Source organism: Cynoglossus semilaevis, chromosome 14, assembly GCF_000523025.1.
Source record: "Cynoglossus semilaevis isolate Cse_v1.0 chromosome 14, Cse_v1.0, whole genome shotgun sequence".
NCBI classification, from domain to species: Eukaryota; Metazoa; Chordata; class Actinopteri; order Pleuronectiformes; family Cynoglossidae; genus Cynoglossus; species Cynoglossus semilaevis.
Genome location: NC_024320.1, coordinates 18,332,444 through 18,357,514, shown reverse-complemented (window position 1 = coordinate 18,357,514; position 25,071 = coordinate 18,332,444). Strand labels below are relative to the sequence as shown.

Here is a 25,071-nt window from a genome sequence, read left to right as displayed (position 1 = left end):
TTCCCACTAATCTGGCGTCCAGTCAGATTTTCATTAAAAGGACACAATGGCAGATCTTTAACAACAAGGAAACACTGAAATACCTCCAGTAGTAGAAACACTGAGATGGCACTAGCTACGTTTGGTTTTTGTTCATTTTGCTAACTAACGATGGTTTCAATGCAGAAGAAGGTAGTGGATGTTAAGACATGTGACTGAGGCAAGCATCGTGACATGAATTAGTCACAGACAGAAGCAGCAGAGAGAATCAGATAATAAATGAAACAGAAATAATGTAAGTTATGCATTCTTCCTGTGTGGCCCTGTAACAATCGACCCACGGACCGGTGCCGGTCCGCGACCCGGGGGTTGGGGACCACTGATGTAGAGTATGAATAATGTCCATCTACTATAATTCCATCCAGATGATGAGGACGAGCGTCCAGCCTCCAGTCCAGAGTGTTCCTAAATCACCAAGGCTGAGTCAACAACAACACATTCATTTCTACCTTTTAAATGACTGCTCCACGACGAGTCTTCACCAGATACTGATGATGGAGCGTCTTTATAAACAGCAACAAAAACATAGTCAGAGCTTTTCCTGGTGTCAGCCAAGTGTAGCGGCTCCACAGCCTAATTTATTCAGCGTTACTCAGAGTGTCACTGCCTCAGGTTCCTTCACAGACGTTAGCCCTTTAAAACAAATGGAGTTCATTTACCAGCGTTGATAATTGCATGTGTTTCTTTAACTAATTTTCATTTCTGCAGAGGAAACGTTATGTTTTCATGCTTCTACTTTAGATTTGATTTTTTTTTTTACTGAAGTACCACAGATGACCACTAGCTAAGTACTCTGTCCTTGAGCCTGTAGCGGCCTCTCTGTAGAGCAGCCAGATACTAACTACCACAGATTTATGCTAATTTTACCCTCTGACGATCAATAATACCATTATACAGGAGAATATGTACCCTTCACTACATGGCTAAGGTACTTTATCAGTACAACAGAGTACTGATCCTCCTCATATATACTGCACTTTTTCCCATCACCATCACATGGGGCTGTTTACAGCCAATCGATGACAGATGACATTCAGTCGTGAACCTGCCACCTGTTCTGGAGGTAGTACTGCTCACAACCTGTGAGTACTGTGATCCAGAGTTTTTCTGATTAATGGAGTAAAACAGGAGCTATTAGATTAGGGTATAGATATTTACAAAGAGAAATATTTGAAACACTAAATAATAATAAATATTCAACAAAAATGGATTTTAACTATGGACTGAATCAATAACACAAACTTCAACACTGAACTTCAACACTGAACTTCAACAACTTTTTCATTTAACCTCTCCTGCGTTCCTGTATTACTGCCCACTCACAGTACAATTACTCCGAGTGAATGTCGACAGTACTTTTAAATACACACTCTAATGAGACCAAGTCTGACACTGACAACACACAACCTGACCTTTAGCAGGATTTAACAGCCCGTGTTGGACATCAGCACACTTCAGTATGTGAACGTGGGCCCAGAATTTCACACAAAAACACAAAAGAAAATGGCAACGTTCGCTGAGATCCCAATTCCCAGAGAAGTGATGAGAGGAAACACAAAATGCAGCCGACACATTCTGAGGCAGCGCTCTTGACAAGAAAGAGAAATTTAATAAACGCAGCCTGTGGTGTGTGTGTGTGTGTGTGTGTGTGTGTGGGTGGGTGGGTATACAGTCAACAGGTCAGACAGTTGTCTGATTTCCCTCAAGGACGTAATATTTCTCCTTCATGCAAAAACACACACAAAAACCCAGTCGTGTGTCTGTGACTCTGAGGGTTAGTGTTTGTTAGAGTTTATGTCAGTACACACTACACACACCACAGGAAGTATCCAAGTGATTGACAGCTGTTGTCATTGTGCACATAAAGGAAATCAAATAAAAAGGTGCAGTCGTCTGTCGTAGTTTAATTAAACAGGGAGGTGTCTGAGAGTATAAAGGACAAAACTGTTTGTTAGAGTAGAACAAAATAGTAAACAAAACTTCCTAAATAATATAGTGGGGTGTTTATTTACATACCCAGCCAGACTACAGCTGCTGTTGAAACCTGTGTATATTTGATCATCAACTGGCGGTCCGCAGGCTGCATACAGCCCGCCTAACCGTCCAAATCGGCCTGGGACTGGATTCCAAAATTAACATCGAATAAAAATGTTAGGCTAAACATTTGATTTTATTTTTCATTGTAATTGAGAGTCTGGCCCCAAGGGGTCTGTCCAGGAAAATTCTGGCCCCCTGAGAAATATAGTTGGCGACCCCTGCTGTATAGTTTTGTATATGCGGTACAGTTCTATCTGTTCCACATACTGTAGAGTTTACATATAACGTAATATATTTTATATTTTGATATGGACTGCACAGATTGACCTCCTCCTCTACAGTACCTCCATGGAACCATAATGGGTCACAGTTTTTTAAAACTACTACTTTCTTTCATCCAATTATTCAGTTTATCAACTGCTGGACTTCTTAAGTCAATCAATGTGACTTTAAGAAAACAAACAAACAAACAGATCAATTAATGAGACTGAATGAATTCCAGGGCTGTTCTTTCTGTGTTGTTATAGATCCCTGCTCTCTGAGGGTGATGTCTTTGTGCTGCATGTCCACTGTATGTCCACGCAAACAAATAAACACACACACACGCAGACACACAGTGGGAGAGATATGGATTTGTGTTGATGGCTCTTCATTTTCTTGTTGCCTCAGAAGAAGCAACTGTGGTGGAGCAGCTTAGTTGCTGCGTCTGGTTTAGATCCGAGGAAACTATTAATGAGTGGCTTTGAATGTGTGTGTGTGTGTGTGTGTGTGTGTGTGTGGCAGCAGGTTGGACGCTTGTTAGAGCTTGATTGAAAGCACAGACAGCCGACATCCACACACGCTGCGTTCCTCCTTCACTGCTACCATTACAACACATCAAAACCACCGTGTCCGTGCTGACAGATTGTCAATTGTCCTCTCTGGAAACATGGTCAAATCTAGCGGCGTCCCAGGCAGACCCAAACTGTACCACAAACTGTACTCAAAATTTTTTTAATATATTTATCGTCTATATTTATAGAATCATTATTCATTCACGGCCTCAGCTTTTCTCTTTGCTGCTCTGCATCCAATCATATTTCAGCCTCGTGTGTTGCCAGGTTGAAAGGAATCCTTTGACAGTCAGTAGTGTCTAAAAGGAATGACAATGAAATAGTTTCTTTAACCAATCAGATTTTGAGTTGGCCACTCCAAGGCCAGCTGAATTGTGCTTCGGGGGTTTGTTGTTATTATGGACACATGAGTTATCGTTAATATTACTACACGTTAAACCACATTTCTGCGTAATATCAATGGCTTCTTTAGACATAACGCTGTTATTAAGCTGTGGATACATTCAGGCAGGACGTCACTGAAGACCTGAGTGTGAATTACTCTGCACTCCACTGATGAAATCACACACTATTTAATAACCGGCTGTGTGTGTGCGTGTGTGTGAGGGGGTCACGGGGGGGTCAGGTGGCGCCCAGACAGACGCCTCAGTGCTGAGAGCACAGCTGACAGCAGAAAATAATGGGCACAAAGAAATATGCAGTGACTTTGGACACTTTGCTCCTGTGAGGCTCTGCTGTTTGTGCAGGTGATATGAATATAATTGCATCATTTATCCCTCTCCCACCTTCACCGCCGCCTGGCTGCAGTCTCTACATTAACAGTGCTCACACTTACTGTAAATTCACTCTTTGATAAATAGTATCATAACTGTGTATCAACCTGAACAACTCCGACACTGAGTTCTAATCTATCTGCTGATCGATCCTGACTGTACAGTCGAACCAGGGAAGGACGGAGGAAATGGAAAGATTTCTCCTAACACCTTTGCATCCTGGTATCACCGACTCCTTTTTCTGCCTTTTCATTCATTCCCGTACCTCTACACTGTAGGTAAAACAATTAAAAAATCAGATTAATCACAGTGTAGCTGTAGGTTAATCATGATTAATCAAGACAGACCTTGGACTAGTTTTTTTTAAATATTTTTCCGTATATTAATGGAACATAAAGACTCATGTACATCAGCTGCATCAAGGCACGTAATGTACTACAGTGACTTTTACAAAAGATTGTAATTACACTCATTTGACGCCGTAGTACTTCAAAGTAGCGCACTGATAGCTTGTACTTGAGATCTTCAAAGTAGCGCACTGATAGCTTGTAGATAAAAAGCTTGAGATAAAAATAAGAACTGATAATATTATACAATAAATGAAAAACCGACGTTTAAAGTAACAGTAAATGAACTTTAATCTGATTATAAAAAACAAACCTAAAACAGGAGTAAAATATTGGCACTGAAGTCATTGGTCCTTTCTCTTTCCTGAGGTCCAGTATTTATGAGTTCTATGATCAAATAATGGGACTGTTTTTAAGCTGCAGCGCCACCATCCTGAAGCCACTGATTACATTATTGTGGTCAGTAAAGGTAATTACAGCACTCCTCCTCCTCCTCCAGTGCGGGCATGAACAGCATGTATGTCTCGTAGCAATAACAATGAGAAGTGAACTGAAATCAAGGCTGTTTCCAACTTGGTAACATGTGGAGTGAAAGAGGTGTACTTGAACTGAGCGCACTAATATGGAATATCAAATGTACACGAGTGAGAGCACATTCCATCTCTTTTACTCACAAAGCCTTCGCATGCATACCTACCTCCCTGTCCTTGAGCTTCATGGCCAGGACCAGCTGGTTCCTGTGATTGGCCAGTGCTTCTCTGTAACTGCCTTTGGAGAAGAGCGCAGAGCCCAGGTTCCCATGGGCACGGCATTCACCCGATTGGTCACCTGAGGGCCCGAGAAAAAGTTCAAAACATTCATTTGGATAGAGCTGTAGGTACTTGTGTTTTATTGCTGTCTTCCGTCCCGTACCTAAAGTCTTGGTCACCTCCAGGTCCTGCTGCATGTAGGTCATACTCTTTTCTGCGTTACCTAAAGCCCAGTAGGCGGAGCTCAGGGCCGAGAACACAGAGCCGCGCAGCTTCAGTGAGCAGGTGCCGATCTTCAGCCCAGCTTCCAGCACCACCACAGATGCCCCGTTGAAACCATGGGTCAACAGCTCCTGACCAACCACAGACACGACGACAAAGGGGCTTTTGTCCAGCTTCATCTTCTGCAGCTGCTGGTAGGTGGGTTCAAGGGTGTCTGTGAGGAAGCACAACAACAAGTGAGGAATCAGAAATATGTCGTGACCTTTATTGACTCTGGCTCATCCAGATACAGATCAGACACTTGGTTTTTTTTATATTCCCTCCATTTACGTCTAATCTCATTTTCATGCAATACTTCCATCAGAGAATTTCCTTCTGAGGAATTTTGGGAAATTATTTTACACCATCCATCAGAGGACTGAAATCCATTTTTTTAAATGTCCTTTCATGTTTGGGATTAGAGCTCACACTTTGAACAGATCACAAAAAATATTTCAATCTTGGTTAAAAAAATGACGTTTGCTCTACCTTAAAAATCTAAACATTTTCCAGAATTGAAATTGCTGATCAAAAATTAAGAGAAGATTTTCAAATCTAGAAACGTAACAAAAATCTAACTATAAAACTGGTTTGTTAAAGACGCCTGAGAGACGTGTTTCAAAACGGGGCTCCCCAGCCTCCACCACTACGTGGACCATTTGATAACAAGACAAATTTAGTTTGGTATTTAGAATTGATTCAATAAGTTAATTACTCCTTTTCATTCAGCACTCTTTTCAGCACCTTAGACGTAACTCAATGTAGTCCTGCAAAACATAAAATAACAATTATATTTACATTATGTGTAAAAATGAAATCTTATATGATCTTATATATCTTATATAATAAAATAACAATTATATTTACATTATGAAATCTTATATGATGTACTTGGTTATGCCTTCAACATCTTTAGGTTATTTCAATCAGACCACCTTTAGAAAGTATAACATGTCTTAGATCTTTTTGACTAACATTCAGTAGGAGCACTGATCTAAGTCTTTGTCAACTTAGGATTTATACAACATTGAACTTTAAAGCTTCAAAGCTAACAAAACATTCAGTAGGAGCACTGATCTAAGTCTTTGTCAACTTAGGATTTATACAACATTGACTGAACTTTAAAGCTTCAAAGCTAACAGAGCAATACACAATGAACTTCACTGCTGCTTTATAGTAGGAGTTTGTAACTAAACGGTCAGAGTTTGATCCCCGTGCACAGTTTGATCCACTGCTGCACAGACTTCCACATGTGTTGACGCCTGACATCACGTCAGCTTCCACTGTGGTCTGACTTGGTTGTGTGGAGTCAAACGCTGATTCACCTACTTGCACTTTCCTTCCTTTGAAGCTCCTGGGGGAGCGGGGGGGTGGAGGGGTGTGATCACTATGATCTATCCAGGACTTCACACACGCGGCGTGTCCCAGCTGCTCACAGCATGCTGCCGCCACCTCCAAACACTAATGACGGCATAAGGATTCACTTTGCCCAGCTGCAGCGTACACTCTGAACCCACTCACTCCATTCAGTCCAATGAGAGCGTTGAAGGCAGCACTGGAGTAGGAAGTGGACCTCGTTTTACACACACCTTCCTAAATCAATAAGATTATACAGGAAGTAGCCTGATGCTCAGCCAGATCTGCTCGACATCACCGCAGTCAATTCTGTGTACGTAGAGGTTTTCTGTAGTGAAGCCAAAGGGAAGACAATTCCCAGGCCACTCTGTCATCGTTCTCATGCAGCTGAAGGGCAAAAAACACAACCCTGTGCCAGGCCTGGCCTGCATAAAACAATCTTTAAGTACAGTTTGTGGGACCTTCGCATTAAAGTGTAGCGTGCACTGTGAACTGTGGGCCAGTCGATCGATGGCTCATAAAAACCTACCTTATGAATTTTACAAGAGGGAACTTTTATTTTCCTTCTACGTAAGGAGGAAAACAGTACAGCAGCTTCAAATGGATTAGGACTCAAAGTTAACATTAAAGTCACACTCCGCAGGGTCACGGGGTCAACTGAGCTAACCCCAGCTGTGGGGGTTAGGGTACACCCTGGACAGTTTGTCGTTCTATCACAGGACCTTATATAGAAATAGTGTAAACAACACTTCACACAATCCATTGAATTCTCTGTTATTTATGTGACTATATCACAGGTGTACAGAAACAGATACCGCATCCTGGTCTCGGAAGAAAAGTCCATTTGAAAAGGTCAACAGAGTGTGCTCTTTTCAGTGACCATCAGGGGGCACCTTCGCTAGTATTCTTTTGGGGAATAAAGCTACTCGATCAATAAAAAGTTTGAGACCCATTGGTTTAGAGAAGGAATGGAAAAGAATAGAAATGATCAACATTAGCTATAAAGTTTCTCCACCGTGAGAAAATGCCTTTACTTGACTGTTCCCACTCTACTTCTGTTCCAGTTCCCACTTCAACAACATAAATAAAAACCCACATCTTTCTCTAATCACAGAGAAGCGGGTTTACTGAATTAAACAACAAAAGATTGAAGTGACTTGACAGTTCACGCTGAGCTCACATCTCACTCTACTCACTCTGCTCTACTTCGAAACTGAGCTTCTGGAGAGTTTTTTTCTTTTTTATTTGTGCAACAATTGCAGCCTGTACTAATCCACCTGCTGTTGTCGTACAGAGGAAACAAATCCCACGTTAAGCCTCGCTGCTCAGGCCTAAGGTCTAAAAATCTCTGCAATCACAGGCTTTTTAGTAGTGTACTTCAAACAGAGAGCAAGATTAAAGAAGTCGTAACGTTGTGTAGTTAAGTCACACCACAACTGACGTGTCAGCACTCAGTTATACACCTCACCAAACCACTGGTCTGAGGCACTGAAGATGGTCTGGGCCAGGAAAAATACAAATAACATGCACATAAAGACAGGTAAATTATAAATTAAAATTCCATTTCTTTGAGACACTGCTTCATACTCTATATTCATGTTTATTTTAAACACATTTATTAGAAATGTATGTATATATTAATCAAACCCCCTACAGTTCTTCAGGGAAACCTCCAGGGGGCATTCACCACTGACGGAAGGACTCAGGTGTAAGAGATAACAACCAAACACTGGAGTAGTACTGTGTAGTACTACCGTCAGCTCCCGTCGGACACACCTACCTCTGAGAGGTGACTTCATGGCGGCCTCCACCATGCCAACAAGGAGCTGCAGACTCTTGGGGTCCTGGGCCAGCCCAGACGCAAACGCTGCCAGGGCGTCGGCATGTCGCCCCAGGTACTGCAGGGCAACCCCCTGACGAAAGTAGGCCTGAGGGAAGAAGAAGAGGCAGATGTGAATGAAAAAACAGAAGACAGAAAAATAGGAGTGTATGCACGTAGGAAAACCACAGAGAAAGAATGTGTCAAGAATTAAAATATTAAAAAAAAACAATGGACTTGATGAAATTAGTAGAAACTGTAGGACAGTAGGAGAGAACAAAGAAGCCACTGGCATCAACAAACATCAAAGAAGGTGAAAAAAAAAAATCAGATTATTTATAAGAATGTCGAAGATTTGTTTCGACTTTTACCCTCACTGCTAAATAATAAACCATTTTCATTTTTGAGTTTCACTACAAATGTAATCAATGGTTGACCAAACTGTCCACTTACTACTGGCAGTAGCTAACTGACTGACTAACTAACTAAGCTGACATGGACAAACTAAGGCCCGGGGGCCAGATGCGGCCCATTCAGCTTTGTAATCCGGCCCACTGAACTTGTCCAAATGATATAATTAGTTTGTATTGTGATTATTCTTCTGTCTTTATACATGACCTTTACAGGTCATCTCTTTGCTCCTGACCCGACCCTGCTGTTTACTTTTAGGACAATTGTGGCCCGCGGGTCAAAAAGTTTGCCCACGCGTGTCCTAGAGGAAACTCTACTCTACCACTCATCTGTCCACTCCAGATACATGTGGGGACAGTTTTTGTTTTGGGGAGACATTTGGACAGAGCATGTTATGAGGTTGAAGACTTATCTAGACTTAATCAGATTAGAGGTCGGGACGGGATAATGACCAGTTATTTATTCGTAATAGTTAAGGTTATAGTTCAAAAGTGAAAAAACAGCTGAGCACCTTTTTGCTGGGTTTGACCGTGGCCACTCACTCTTCTCCTTTTCCAGCATCATCTGTGGTGACAGTGAATGAATGAAGACTAAGACAACAATAATTGGATCACATGGCCACCCCTGTCACTTTGTTGCCCCCACTGTTGCCCCGCGTTCATTCTCAGACGGCTTCATTGAAACAAATGAAGACCCAAGGTCAGGTCTAATCAGATGCGTTTGTCTTCTTATCTCCTTTGTGCTAACGTCAGTGTCTGATGTACACAGCTTTTAGCGGCCGGTGACATAAATGGTTGGTTATTACAGCTGCAGTCATGTCAGTTAGTAATAGGAAGGCCATTATCATTAAGTAACCAAATGATCACTATCAAAACCAGAAGAACATTAAGCTACAGGAAAACAAACGAAAAAAAAAAACCAGGCCTGTCCAAATTCACCTCTTTACAGAGCAGGTTTGAATTTTTAACAAATTTTCACACAAGTGCAGGGAGAATATCCAATAACTCCAGCATCCATCCATTTAATGGCTGCTCTAACTCACCATCTACACAGAAGGTGTCGTTTACACACACTGCAGGAAAAGGTTTTCATTTCAACCGGAGCAGCAGGATTTTAAAATCTCAGCAAACGCCCAGCAAATTTTTGTGGAGGCTTCAACTTCAGGTCAGACACCTGCTTCAGACCTGAGTCAGGTCAGTCAGTAAGTCTACAGACAGACTACTGACAAACTGACTGACACAATGGACAAATGGACTGAGAAGGGCTGGTACTGTTGAGCTTCACAGAAGTTTGGAAATCGACGGTGAACGCTACCTAAAATCCACAATCATCCTTCACAGTAATGAACCTGAACCTATTGTTTTTCCACTGTCCAGTTGTAGCGGAGACACCGAGTCTGGTTGACTAACCCTGAGAGCCGTCTGCCTTCTGACCCTAAGCAGAACGCAGCAGGCCAGGCTGAGACGACGAGGCTGGTGACTGTGGCGACATATGGACACTCCACCTGTCAGTCTACCTCTGCCTGGCCCCGCCCCTCAAATCTGGCACCATCACACCGCTCACCACGCAGAACAGGACCTGCTGCACTTTAATCAACTGACAGTTTGCTCTTCACCTCATCACAGAAGCTTCTGTGTAACTGTGATGATAGTTATGACCACGGTGATGAGCGTTAACAGGAACCACGTGTGCCAACAGCATGGAGCAGCAGGAGGAGTCGGCTCAGTCAGGCTCACTGCCTGCTACGGCTATACAGGAGGTGTCTGACAGATACATACTATACGTTTATATATATATATAGTATATACAGTATATATATATAAATATATATATATCTGTTTATATATATATATAGTATATACAGTATATATATATAAATATATATATACTGTATATATATATATAAATACAAGGTAGCTGTGGATTAATGATGATTTAAAGGCTAGCGTACATTATGCCTAAACATTTATCATTTGATTTAATTTCACAGAGCAACAGTAGGTGTTGAATTCCCACCTCATAACTTTGAATAGCAGAAGAAATGATGTATAGAAAACAACCACTCCCTTTCAAATGGTATATATTGATTAGGGCTTTCAAAATTGCCCATTTATTAATTAATTAATTTATGAAAAATAATCAGATTAAAATGATTAATTTTTAATCTACTACACAGTCCATACACATAATATTTACACGCACTGCAGGAAAAGGTAATAACTTCACTGTAGCACGCTGAGCCTAAAATACTGCATAACACATGTGTAAATGACTGAGCTATGCTATATGGACGTTAGCTAATGTTAGCTGGATGTCCGACCCAAGTAAAAAATGTCACTATATTAGTATTGTATCATTAGCTCAGGTGACTTTATATCATTTACACGTGAGTAATATTTTTAAAAGAACTGCTGTATCAATATTATAATTTAGCACCATATTAGTGCTAGTGCATCATCAAACCTTATGGTGGCAGTAGCGGGGAAGATAGCCAACGCTCATGGGAGCACCATTAGCATCCATCCATCCTCCTCGAACATAATTTACTGCACAAAACTTCATGACAACCTATAAACAGCAGTTCCACCAGGACCAACGCCTCGCAACCAACCAGCTCATTGTTTGACAGAGACACTAACAACAAACAGAATAAAGCAGCCTGAGAGACAGAGACAGAGACAGACGCAGAGAGAGGTGTTATATGATGGTGTGTCAGGCTAAAGGATGCACACCGGAGGAACAGATGCTTCAATTACTGCTCGTAACTCACATTAATCGAGAACAGATGGCGACACAAGTGTTGAAAGAGAGCGAGGTGGAGGCGGAGCAGGAGTGAGAGTGGATCACATACGGCGGACATGATGGAGATGGATGTCTGAGCAAAGCGCAGAACCTGCTTCAAAACCCACAAATTAAACCTTCAACCTTTTTATCTGCAGACAAACGAGATTGGACGTCGCCCCCATCAACCCGCCGCCCCAGCCCAGCCCCCCCCCCCCACTTCACAGTTTTAAACCATTCTGGACTGAATGGGATCTGTGGCTGGAAGTGTTTGCTAAAAGAGAAGAATAAACCATCCACAGAGTGAAGATGTAAGAAAAACAACCCGACTAAAGAACACCATCACTGACTTCATCATTAAACTCCATTTGCTGAGAAAGTGGGATTTTATGATGGCATCAGCGAGGGTTCAAACGGATTGAAGATGTTATTCCACCTACTCGCACCGTAGAGGGAGATATTTAATATTTAAGATTTAAAGAACTTTCTTTATTCTTCCTTGACGATTGAACTGAAACTGCAGAAAGCATTGAGGGAAACTGAAGATAATTATACCGTTAGTAGAAGAAAAGAGGACGAGGACAGGAAGAGGTGTGAAGTATAGGAAAACAAACCAAGAATAAGTGTCAGGGTTAATGACTGAGGTAAGTGAGCACTTCTACTGTTATAGCAGCAGAAGATATACCTCAAGGTGTAGGAAAGGAGATAAAAACATACGACACTTGCAGGTAATACTTATATTGTACATACACTGCACTATACGTAGTCTCCACCAAGATTTCAAATACTGTACCATAAATATGGAAGGAGTCACAAAGTTATAGGACAGGTTTAATAAAATAAATACAATGAAAAGAGGTAACTTATTTGATCCTCCATCTATCTATATGACGTTTTTTCAGTACTTTTTCAGACAGTAATCTGCAGGTACTGCAGTTATACCCAAGAGTCCAGGTGAGTCTCGAGAAACGTGTACTTACAGGTTTTAGTTTTTTATAAGCCAGATATCCTGAGAGTAATTGTTGTTTCTGTTATTGGTGTAAACGTATCCTTTCATGGTTTTGGTTTTACATTATGTCGTGGTAATACTCAAAAAAAAAAAGGTTGTTTTTACAAACGTATTTCACAGTTACCTCAAAGAGACGAGGCTCCAGGATGTGATTTTCCACTGAACTATTAAAGTTGTGCATGTGGAGTGGTCATCAGCCAGACTGAGTCCTCAGTGGTCTAATTGCCTGGTTTCTTCTCTATCAATAATCACAGCATCGTGTTACACACCCACTGGTGAGCAGCGTGATTCACTGCCTCAAGGGAAATGACCAATCACTGCCAGTGTTTTATGGAAACTCTGTAAGATTAAAAATATGGACATGATTACATGTTGCAAAAGCCTGAACTAAAGCATTAGGAAGTCTAATTATCATGAATTAAAACCAGTTGTGGGTGTTTGTTTGTGGGTCTTTGTGAAAAGCCTGAAAATCTCAACAGTCCATAATTCTCTATTCTGTCTCTATTGTTTCTATTCTCTTTGTTCTCTATTCTATTCTATTGTTTTGCACTCGGACACAGAACATAAAGAATTCACTTGGCCATCGCTGAGCAAAGGCGATACGGATGTGTTAAGTTATATCACAGATTATATCCCATTATTTTATTATTAGATTAAATGAAGGCACATTCTGTGTGAGTGGAGCAGGAGTTCAAGCCGAAAACCTCACAGAGCCGGACCATTAGTTACAGGACCAGGCTGCTCGGAGACACTCAGTGACAACAGTAATCAGTGCTGAGGGGAGGCCGTCTCGTAGGAATTAATGTGGTTCTTTTTATCATCCTGAAGTACCATCAGTGAAGGCACATTCAAACCAGCACACAGTCAGAGTCTGGGAATGAACAGCCCTCTCATCTGGGAAGGTGATGTACCTCTGATAAACAAGTCCGCTGGTAAAGCAGCTCAGAAAGAATGAAACTGATCAACAACTACAAACACGTCAACAGACACAAAGAAGAAACAAACGAGAGAGTGTAAAAAGTCTGCCTGTACATATACGGTCATCCATCTGTACGTTCCATCCATCCGTCCTCCAACCATCCATCCATCCAACCACCCTCCAACCATCCATCCATCCATCCGTCCTCCAACCATCCAACCGTCCATCCATCCATCCTCCAACCATCCATCCATCCATTCATCCATCCTCCAACCATCCATCCATCCTCCAACCATCCATCCATCCATTCATCCATCCTCCAACCATCCATCCATCCTCCATCCAACCATCCAACCGTCCATCCATCCTCCAACCATCCATCCTCCAGCCATCCATCCATCCATCCATCCTCCAACCATCCATCCATTGTTTTATTATTAATATATTCTTGTTTGTCTACTCTCCAATCAATCAATAAATCAATTAATCCATGTATCCATACATTTTGTCTGGTCACCCATCTATTTATTGTTTTCTTATACATGTCCATCCATCCATCCATCCATCCATCCATCCATCCATCCATCCATCCATCCATCCATCCATCCATCCATCCATCCATCCATCCATCCATCCATCCATCCATCCCTGTCTGTCACTTCAGTAGTAAGTAACAGTAGCTGTAGCGCAGCGACACGTTCCACCTGTCAAACACCCAGACACTGGACAACAGTCACACTCTCATACCTGCTACGATGCACAGACTTGTGAGGCCATTATATACGTAGGCGTTGCAGGTCTAAATAAGAGAGCGCTCACAGCTGCTGGTGTAACATCTTTATTGCTCCCTGTGGAATCACTGGTTATAGCTACTCCAACTCAATTATTGCATCTTAGCTTTTGTTCCGGTGAAACGGTAATAAATATTCATACGGCTTAAGCAGGTAACAGCATGTGTATATGTGTACGTGTGTGTATGCACACTTCCGTGGGTCTACATTGACTTGAGTGTGTGTGAGTGCATGTACCATATGCAGGGTCATCAGCGAAACCCCCGACATATGTTGAGGGAGAACTGGAATCAATCTGCAGCCAACAGATCAGGCATTACCGTCTGTCCGCCGTAACAAGGCCACGGCAAAGACTTGGTGAAAAACCAAAAAAAAAAAAACCCCAAAAGCTCAGCCTGCATTGTCAACATGGCCAATTGACCCTGGACACAACTGTAGATATCAGTCGGCCTTGGTGACGTCAAATGGCTGTGTGGATGTATATTTATCAGTATTTGGTTCTAATGGTTGAGAACATCTTAACACTGATGATACTGTCCATGAATGGTTCTCATATTCAAACCAGAGCTGTCACCTGATAATGTCACTGTGACAAGTCCTAACCAGCTGCTTCCATGAAGGCAGCGATCATCTGCCACCCAGCCCCCTGCTGTCTGGTTGCTGTTCTAGGACGGTGCTTCTTGTTTGTGACAGGAAATTGTCCCAGTTACCTCAGGTGACACTTCTGAGGAAACAGGAGCTCATGGTCGAACCACGGAAAGGTTCAAACTGCTTTTCTAAATACGTGAAAAAGAAATCCCTGTTGGATTTCAATTTAAAAGGATTTTTCACCAACCCAATCAACAGCAGGCGTTGGGCCGACGCCATATTTATACTGTATGTATTCTACTTTCTAATAGGCATTTATGCCAATTTCAATTTCCTTCATTACACACCATAGAAAGTATTCTTCAGAACACTTTATTCCCATAACAAATAACTACATGTATGAAAAATGTACCACCAAATAAAAAAAACTATTTGAACCTTAATTCCTGCTTTTATATACTGTAGTGATTTATGTCACGACACTGAACCGTCCAGTGACGTTTAACAATGAATTTTGAGTTCAAAAATGAAGACTGATACAATAGTAAAACAGGTTGGGGTTTAAACTTCCTTTAAATCAACTCATTTGTTTTCAGGGCGTGTCACTATTTTAGGTCCCAGTAAAAAATACAATAAAAAAAAAGACCTGACAAAAATAGAATACTTCTAAGAAATGTCTATAAAAAGAGAGTACATACAGGGGCAATGAAGCTGCCGCCCAACACAACACTGTTGGTTAAATAAGCCTCAAGACAAAAGTGACTTGTTGAGCTGTAAATTCCACATGAACATGTGCAGTTCTATGACACGCCTTTGTGAGGTTTATTTGACTATAGAACAGAACAAATCTTACAGTGAGTAATACAGTACTCCTATCACTCCGTCATCTCTGATATTAAAGTACTTTCAGACTGTTGAAATTGTGGACCTAATTTTACCTAAATTTAAATGAAATTGGACTTGACTTGATTAAATAAACCAATGTTTTTCTGTGGACCCGTATTTTAAAAGTCACGAACCTTCGCGACCCAAGTCAATATTCGTAAACTCTTGGGAAACATGATGCTAGACGACCCACCCAAGGGTCGTGACCCAGTCTTTGGGAAACAATGAAATGAACCATCGAACAGGACAATGAGACCAGTACTTGAATTAAGTCTCAGTCCTGATACTGATACTGCCATCAATGTATCCCTAAACTCCAGGACGTTGAGTGAATATGATACAGTATGTCACACTGTAGATAACTTTCTTAACTTTCTCAGACGTTTGGAGTTCTTTGACATCTGCAGCTCCTCTCTCTACAGAGCTTTCCTTCAGCCAAATGGTTCTAACACATGGTCCTCTCGTTTCAACCTTTGCTTTCTACCTGCCTCTAGCAACATGGGTGCCATCTGGAAAACCCAAACAAACACCAGTGTTGTTTTGCTCAGAGCTCATCTTCTCACTCTGAGTATTACTGCAGAGGACCTGATTGGACGGCAGGGTTTGCCTTTGACCTCCAAATGACTCTGAAGCAGGTGTTCCAAATGAAAGAGAGTGTTTTATTCTCTTACACAAACAGACAGTAGTAATTCTAGTTAACCTTTATTCCCTGGGAGACCAAAAGCAATTCTCTCTTTTCTTTCTCTTTCTCCTTGATCTGCTCTACTTTATCTGCAGCCCCAGAGGCTGAGTCACTCCGGTGGAGCTTTAATGAAGGGGAGTACACTCATCTCTGGTCATCTGTGGAGCGATCCACTTCTCTGCTCACAAACACATCCTACTCCACTTAGTGGGAAAAATATGCACACAGCAGAAGAGGGCAGGTGACCTTCTAGAACGTTTGACTACAGTATGGCTGAGAGGTCTGCTCCTACTGCACTGGGTAATGAGGTTGTCAGTCAGACCACTGTTGCTGTGTCCGCGTGTGTGTGTCTCGCCTAAAGGGTCAAGTGATTGTTTTGTGATCTGACCTTTGACAAAAAGAGAGTGAGTACACCTGCTGGTGGAAAGGAAGATGGCGGTTCAGTAAATCGTACTCAAAAAGTTGACATTTTCAAACGGTCAACTGTACAAACGAATGTAATCAAAATCACAATTATCAGTCTGTCAGTTCTCATGTAAAAAACAATGTTTATCAAAGGGCCATATTTTCATCTGCATTAGACATTCATGGCCAAATACTTCATTGTGTCATCGCTGCTACTACTGTTGTTCTATAATAAGGAACTACGATGATATCTGTAATTGGTGAGGCTTACTGTTCCATGTACAACAAAGTCTTGACATTTCCTGCTACGCTTCTAAGCTTTTCCATACAATAATGAATCCACAGAGTAGATACAGGCTTCACCGTCAAGTTCTTTTCTCCACCAGGTTGTTAAAAGGGATGTTTTCATTGGTGTTTTCTGTCAAAAACACATTCCTGGGTCGGGTCAGACCAGGTCTCATACTTAAATACAGTAAACACAGCAACCTTTCTCCGGTTTTATTATTGTACTACAAATCTGATGCTGATGATATTATGTGATTTTAATCTTAAAAAGACAGCGGTTAGCTCCAAAGATATTTTCATCGAGGGCAACTGGACGGAGTAGGTTTCTTGAAGACCTTTCACCTCTAATCCAAGAGGCTTCTTCAGTTCTGACTGAGTACTGGGTCAGTAGTAAGTTCTGGTATTTGGCTTGAAAAAGGCTGCATACCCGTAACGAGGGTCGCAGGGAAGAAACCTCTTGGATGAGAGATGAAACATCTTATAGGATGACCTGGATGACTGAGAGCCTACACAGCTAAAAAAGAAATCACCGACAGCTTGTTGTGCTGGTTGTTGACATCACAGGTCAGCTAAAGTACTAAATAAAGTACCAACAGTTTTTTTGTCTTTGCAACAGCAGCGTTGTTTTCCTTAAGTTGACTTCTTGTTAGCATGTTATTTTACCGTTTATTCCGAATTTATTGCCACCTTCGGCATGATTTTTTCATTACCGATTCCGAATTTATTGCCACCTTCGGCATAATTTTTTTTATTCCTAATGCTCATTACCATGATTTTATGTTGGGTAGAAACCAGCAGAAAGAATAAAACACCTCAGTTATTCACCTGACAAAGTAACACATACTTTAACTACAAATACTGCAACAAGAAGGTGTTGGGGGCAGTGACTGGAAACCGTGGTGTTGGCAGATTAATGACTAATGACGGGTGTTAGGTAACCTCTCCACCAACCGTTTCAACCTGCGACGCCTCATCAGGCTTGAAGTGAAACGGAAACACAGGCTCTAATTAGCTTTTGTAGGGAATCACTTAAGTGTGTTCTCTTCATCTGATTTAGTGTAAGTGTGAAACGGCATGTGCCGCCTCTTCTCCTGTGTAATCACTGGTCTCTGTGCTGCGCCTCGTCTGTGCTTCGTCTCCTGAATCTCTCCTGATAATTTGTCTCTAATTAAGACTTGGGTCACGGATGAAGGATCTGATCACTGCTACTGTAGCCGAAGTCTAAAGAGAAGTAAAGGAAAGTCTAAAAATATTAAAATGTGTGTTGACATAAGGCCTTTCAAAACATTAAAGGAGCTCATTCTGATTAATGACAAGATGGCTATGGATTAATCACAATGAATAGAAAAATCCAAAATATAACATGAACAAGACAACAAGATATATTTGTTATATTGCTGGAAAAGAAAGAAAAATAACAGCAGGTAGATGTACGTAATTAACATCGGATTTTATTTGTGACTAATTAAAGTGATGTACTGTTGTGTAATTGTAGAGTGACCACTGTCCCGGCCAAAAAGCCTGAATATATATATATATTTTTTTTCAGACTTTCTGTATATATATTCAAAGATTAATTTCCTGAACGGCATGCCGTAATATATATATATATATATATATATATATGCTACAGTTTAGCCCTAAAGGAGCCCAGACTATATATATATATAAGACACATACATATGTACTGTATAAACCGCAGTTTTTTAACTATGATCATCTTTTTTTGTTCTTCATATTTCCCTCTATGCTCCTGTCTTTTCTGTACAGTTTTATTGCTGTAGTAACTTGGATAAAAAGGTACACAACAATAAAAAATTGAGAGGGAATTATATAAAAAAAGAGGCAAAGGTTGTGTTTCTCTGAGGAGTGCTGCAAGATGAAAACAAAACAAAAACAATGCACAGTTACTAAATGTAAAAAAAAAAAAAAATCAAAATGAAGGCGGAGCAGAGTAAATTGTGTACCTTCTAATTATAACTGCTATTAGACCAAAGGGAATCAGTCAGGTATGGAGGTGAATACATATGGTGGAGCTGTCGCACACAATAATTATTAATGACACCGGTCCCAGAGGGCAGTTAATTTAACGGAGTTACAGCACATCGAATTCTCTGTGCCGCCGTGTCCCACATGTGTGCCTACTGTTCTCTCCTTCATCATTTTATTACGGCTCCAGGCTCAGCAGTCAGCAGTGGTCCTCTTTATTCTCAATTTGGACAAACTGCTCCTATATGAGCCAATCGTAGAACCTTCTGGAATGTGGTTAGAGACACCTCTGTGTTTGTTTGCCTGTTTGCTGTGGTATCATGTATATTTTTCACCGTTCATTCACCACTTTCCCCGTTTAAAGTGTTTCCAGTTTGTCCTTCCTCTTCCCCTCCCTGCTCTTAGACCAAATCTGAGCAAACTGTGGTCTGTGGACCAGATACGGCCCTCTGGGCTTTTTAATCCAGCCGTCAAACTCTGGGATACCCTGGTATTACAACAAAACAACTGTAATTTGAAATGGTCATTTTAACCTGTGTTTGCCCAGAGACTGACCATAACTGCACTGACCAGATTTGGCCAGTAGACCGTTAATAAATACTGATGAAAAAGAAAATGTTTTCTGGATCTCACTTGGATGTGACTGTGAGTGTGAACCGTTGTTTGTATCTACATGTGGCCCAGTGATGGGCCGCATCTTTAAATCAATTCATCCAAACGTCACACATTTACACAACAACACTGACATCCAAGCACTTCAAATCCACTCCACTCCAACAGAGTCTAAAGTTAGCGTAACACTTTCAACCTAGCCCAAAACTAAACACACAAGTGGTGAAATACTAGCCTCCCAGTGTTCCTTTGTGAACTCTACTACGGTCTCAGTTTCCTGGCTATAAATAGATTCAAACACACACACACACACTCACACACACACATACTTTCCCTGTTTTAACCATTAAGTTAATGGAGTGCGAAGCACAGTTAGTCCAGGGTCATACCTTCCACATTCTGGTGTCCAGGAATCAGACCAACTGCTAAGTCAAACTGTTGCATTCACACCCAGATCAGGGTTGAGGTCTATTTTAATGCAGTCTCTCTCAGTACCTTTAATTCTCACCCCCACATCTCACTCCAGTGAGGTCGGCTCACACACACACACACACACAGTTTGGCCCTACGTACATTTCTGTATTCTTTAGGTGATGAGTTGGACAGATGTGGGCGGTGGTCAGATTCCTCATTTACCACTGCTATCTTCAAGTGCCTTTCTGTATATTTTTCCAAAAATACCTGTAAACTGGGGACCTCCGTGAATTCCTAATGGAACTATGTCTGCCGTCAGTAGGAACATTTCAGAAACAAAGAGTTTGTTGCCTTGACAGTGTTGCCTGCAGTCCAAAGAAAACTCATTCATCAAGAACGAGCAAACCTGATGTGTTAGACCTGACAAATCAACACGGACTCTAGAGCAGCTTAAGGTACTACTGTGTTGTCTGGGAAAATAAGGTTGGTGGTCCATGACAACCTGCTGGAGGATGCTGGTATAGAACGTACAGATGAGACGGTTGGGGGTTGGACACTGAACAGGTCACCACAGTGATGCAAACTGAGCACAAACATCCCAGCAGCACATGCAGTGGTCAAGTGTGTTGAGCCAATGACATTCAACTATAGCATCTACTTTTTTCCACCTTTTCTATTAAAATTCTACCCAACCACCACAGGCTTCTCAGGGTTTAATGTATCAACATGGGGCACATTAACATAAGGAGTAAATGAGCCTGGAATCAAACGCTCAGCTTGTTAATGACACACCCCATCAATAGCAGAATCACTTTCATCTTGTCCCATCATTAGGGGTCGCCATGACAGCAGTCGTCCACATGGTGATTTGGCAGAGGTTTTTTTGCACCAGATGTTGTTGCTGACCCAGTAGAACCACGAACTAGGTAAAATCAACGCCTGGAGCTCTGTGTGTACCAGGCAGATATTCTACCTCTGCTCCACTTTAACCCCTAAATGACACATCTCACCACAAACTTACAGAATGCACTCGTAATACTCAAGTAATCTGGCATTTTTCTGGAAAAGGTAGAGTTTGAGATATAAAAAGCAGCAACAATCAAATAACCAAACAATAGTTTATACCAGTGTTTTTCAACCTTAGGGTCACAACACCAAAGAGGGTCGCCTGGAATTCAAACGGGGTCGCCTATGTCAAGTAAGTAATAATTATTAATAATAATATAACTATTTGGATTAAAAACCCAACATAATCTTAAACTGTGATCACGTGACTGAAAAGAAAATGTTTTCAAGCTTTATTGAATTTACAATTTTAATATCTGTGTTTATTGCCCAGGGAATTATAACTTTCCTTCTTTGTAATTTTGTTATTTTTTGTGTATTTGTTTCTGGGCTGTTATATAGAGTTTACCATGGGTACATTTTTTACTACAGTCTAAAATGTGGCATATAAAGAATATGCTTCAGAACATGTTTTTTCTCTCCATACAAGCAGACTCTCCTTTTGACACAGTGCGTGTTTGGAAAGATATAGTGCTTGAAGAAAGCCCAGTAGACACATTTCAAACAGATCCACAGACAAAGTGAATGATCACAGGCAGATGAAGTGAGAGCAGGGGCCGACGTTGCTGCACATCTGTTCTGATTCAGTGGCTGTAAAGTGGAGCATGGGAACAACAGAGAGGCTGCGGTCTGATGTGTGGCGGCCAGAAATATCTCACTCCACTGGGGTCGTGTATCAAACTTACTGACAAAGAGGTTAAAAAGGCGTTAGACCACAGGCAGGAAGTGTCAGGGTGTCGTACAGTGCAGGGTATGTGACGGGGGGGCGTCAATATCAGTTAGAATAATAATAATTACATATAAATACATGTAAACAGGTATTTACATGTAAATATAACTAATTTATTCTCTACTATTCAATGGTATTCAATAGATACATACACATGATATAACAGTATAGAGGTAGTAAAATAAAAAAATAGAAAAAAAAAATCAATAATTCCTTATTGATTTTTCCCCTTAATTAAACTCATCTGATATCAACCTTTTTTTAAAACTATTCCTTTACTGAACATTCTGAAAAGAATGTTTGTATTCCATTTGACTGTCAAACCGTATGGCTGCACCTGAGCAGCCCCTGACCTTGAAATCAACATCATGCTAACAGTATTTGGCTAGGCTAGTCCAGAAGATTAAAGATATAAATTAAATGAAATCTCTCTTCTATCTTGTTGCCGCAACTACCTTATTGAAACTACCAGCATCAATTATGACTGATATTTATGAATATACACCAGGTAATGGTTGACCGCTGTGGTGCTAGCAGCTTTTAGCACAACTTAGTTCAAGTTAGCAGCGAAAGTGTGGCACATTCTAATGTATATTAAGATGGACATTCCCTAAATTAAAACACATGGATATTCATTAATGCTGAGACTGTGAGGTACGTAAAGAGAAGTAACCAGATCTATGGATGTTCACTGTTCTTGGAGAAGCTAAAGAATGTTTCAAATGAGCCCAACTAGGTCCATGATGTGTGATATTGAGTTTTGTATGTTCTTTGTCAAAATTCAGTGAAGAAAATCTATCTTTTTCCTTCTTCTTCTTCTCTTCAGAGAGCAGTGAGTGTATCAGAGGAGAAGCAGCAGAAATGGAGATGAGTTTAGGGCTAATATCATCCACAGGACAGATAATGGTTCAGGGAGAGTGTGACAGTATCTCTATGAACAGTGACAGGCGTGAAATAAACGCAGAGTTCTATCAAGGAGGAAGGACAGGGGAAAATCATGTCCTCGGGGTAGGAAGTGCACAACTCTGTCAAGACGTCACGCTTTCAAAGAGCTTTGTGTCTCAGCTCAGAGACGCCGAGGTGGACGATGAGAGGACGCCTTCTTAAAGTCACCACCTTTAAGAAGGCGTGAGAAAAATACTGGTCACAAAATCAACCACGACCGGCTGAGTTTCCTGATCACAAACTTCTTCATCCACATCTGAGCTCAGAAGGAAGCCACGACATATATACAGAGGCAGGACGGCCCGAGGAGAAGAGATCATCATCTCAGTGTGGTGTTGTCAAAACAAAGGACCTCAAATGATTACTAATCACCTCTTCACATCTTCATGGTGTTCATCCAAGAAGACTTACATCATTCACACTTTGTTTAGTTTATGTTTTCATCTGTATCATCATCTACGTTCACTAATGCACACATACTGTATAACATATATGTATTTTTTCCATATTAATAATTCCATCATTTGGATTAGTCAATAATGCTGCTACTCTTCGTCTTCCTGTTCTGACAATACACTGTACAGGTTTTGAACATAATTAGGAATGACGATTAGTCATGAATAATCATGATAAATTACAATAGTAATTCATCATGATTAAAGAACAGTTACCCGCATATATATATATATATATATACATATATATATATATATATATATGTATATGTACACACACACACCAAACATTGAATGCAGTACTGTCTGTAGTCTGTAATACTGGTAATTCCAAATTTTGAAAACCAACCAATCAGCCTGAAAATTTTTATTATAATAAAAAATAGCCACAGCTATATGTAGGCTACAGTATATATAAGGTCAAAGGTGAAAAGTGACACAGCCCACCATTGCACACAACCAAATGTGACCTCTGCTTTAACCCATCACCAAAGTGAACAGCTTTAAGGACCAGGGAGCTCCCCTGGTGTGTGGGGACGGTGCCATGATCAGAGCTCACCAGAGCTGGTGGACTCAAACCTGAAACCTTCCAGACCCAAATCTACTTCCTTAACCACCAAGCCACCACCACTGCCCCACTGTATTTTCAGAATCATTTGCAATAGTTTCACACCTAATGACCTTCCTCAGACAACTGGAGAGTTGGGGCAGTGGGTCGTTTCAGACTGGAGTTACAGCAGGGCAGGTGGGAATCCCACCACTCCACCACTGTCACCCGCCCTTCTACATTAAGATAATGGTGACATATTTTAGCCTTGGCACAAATTAGTCCCATGACTGGATCCTCCCAGCAGCTGTGGTCATAACATGTAGCTGAGAGCAGCTCATCTGAATAATTCAGGGCGTGTTAATTCTAACATTCCTTCATTGTTCAACAATTTATTCCTTCCTGTGACAGTTTAAGTCTTTCAAAGGACATTTCCCTCTCCAGCCTGGAGATAATATGACCCAGAAGCACCACCTTGAACAAGGAAATGGTGTGTGTACTGGATATCTGTAAAAAAAAAAAAAAAAAAAAGAACACTCCTACAGTAGCACAAGGGTGTTATAATTGTGTGCCTGTGCCTTGGACGTTATTGTGTTTTATCACAAAATCAATGTATTATTTTATATATATATATATATATATAAATGACATTTACCTATAGTGTTGTACCTAAAGTGCCCTCACAATGGCAACACACTTACTTCAAAACTGCACAAGCATTTTTTCCGAACACTATTATAATTAATAATATCATCCCCCCAAAAAAAGAATACAAATCAGTCCCATTTCCCTGCTCTGGGTCAATAATAATAAAAATAATAATAATAATAATAATAATAATAATAATAATAATAATAATAATATATTTAAATTCATATACTTTGCTGCACCCCCCCCCCCCCCCATGATTGCTCTGAAGTCCCTGTGGGTGGCCTGCCCCACACTTTGGGAACCAATAGCTTAAGCCTGAAAGAATCTGCCCTGACAAAAAAAAAATGGACATGTAGACAAATAATACTTTGAAATATTTAAGAAAAGAAACGTTTCCAAACATTTTTTAAAATAAATAAATGTCCCTGAACTTTTTTTTTGCCTGTCTGCACAAAAAAGTCTCATGTGTCTGACCTGTTGTTTTGTTGCACAGAAAAGTCATTCTATTCTATTCTTTGTATCATCATGTACTGGGACCAGACCCACACGACCACGGATTACGCGGGGGAAACTCTCCACTCATCGCTAACATTAGCAGTGAGACAGCTGACTGTCTGGCCTGTTGAGTTCCAACACTCCACAGAGGAGGAGAGGAAACATTGACCTCATTGGGAGCTCTCCCATCTTCACAGC

The 25,071-nt window shown here is 40.9% G+C and overlaps 1 protein-coding gene across 2 annotated transcripts in view; it reads right to left on the bottom strand.

The window, feature by feature from the left end:
* Positions 1-25,071, bottom strand: part of ttc28 (tetratricopeptide repeat domain 28) — an 83,413-nt gene that overhangs the window by 32,776 nt on the left and 25,566 nt on the right. For both annotated transcript variants that reach the window (XM_008325632.3, XM_008325633.3), the window contains 3 exons: positions 8,176-8,323; positions 4,942-5,214; positions 4,727-4,857 (listed from right to left, as the gene is read on the bottom strand). In XM_008325632.3, the coding sequence (XP_008323854.1) occupies positions 4,727-4,857; positions 4,942-5,214; positions 8,176-8,323 (552 nt within the window). The remainder of the gene's footprint in view (positions 1-4,726; positions 4,858-4,941; positions 5,215-8,175; positions 8,324-25,071) is intronic.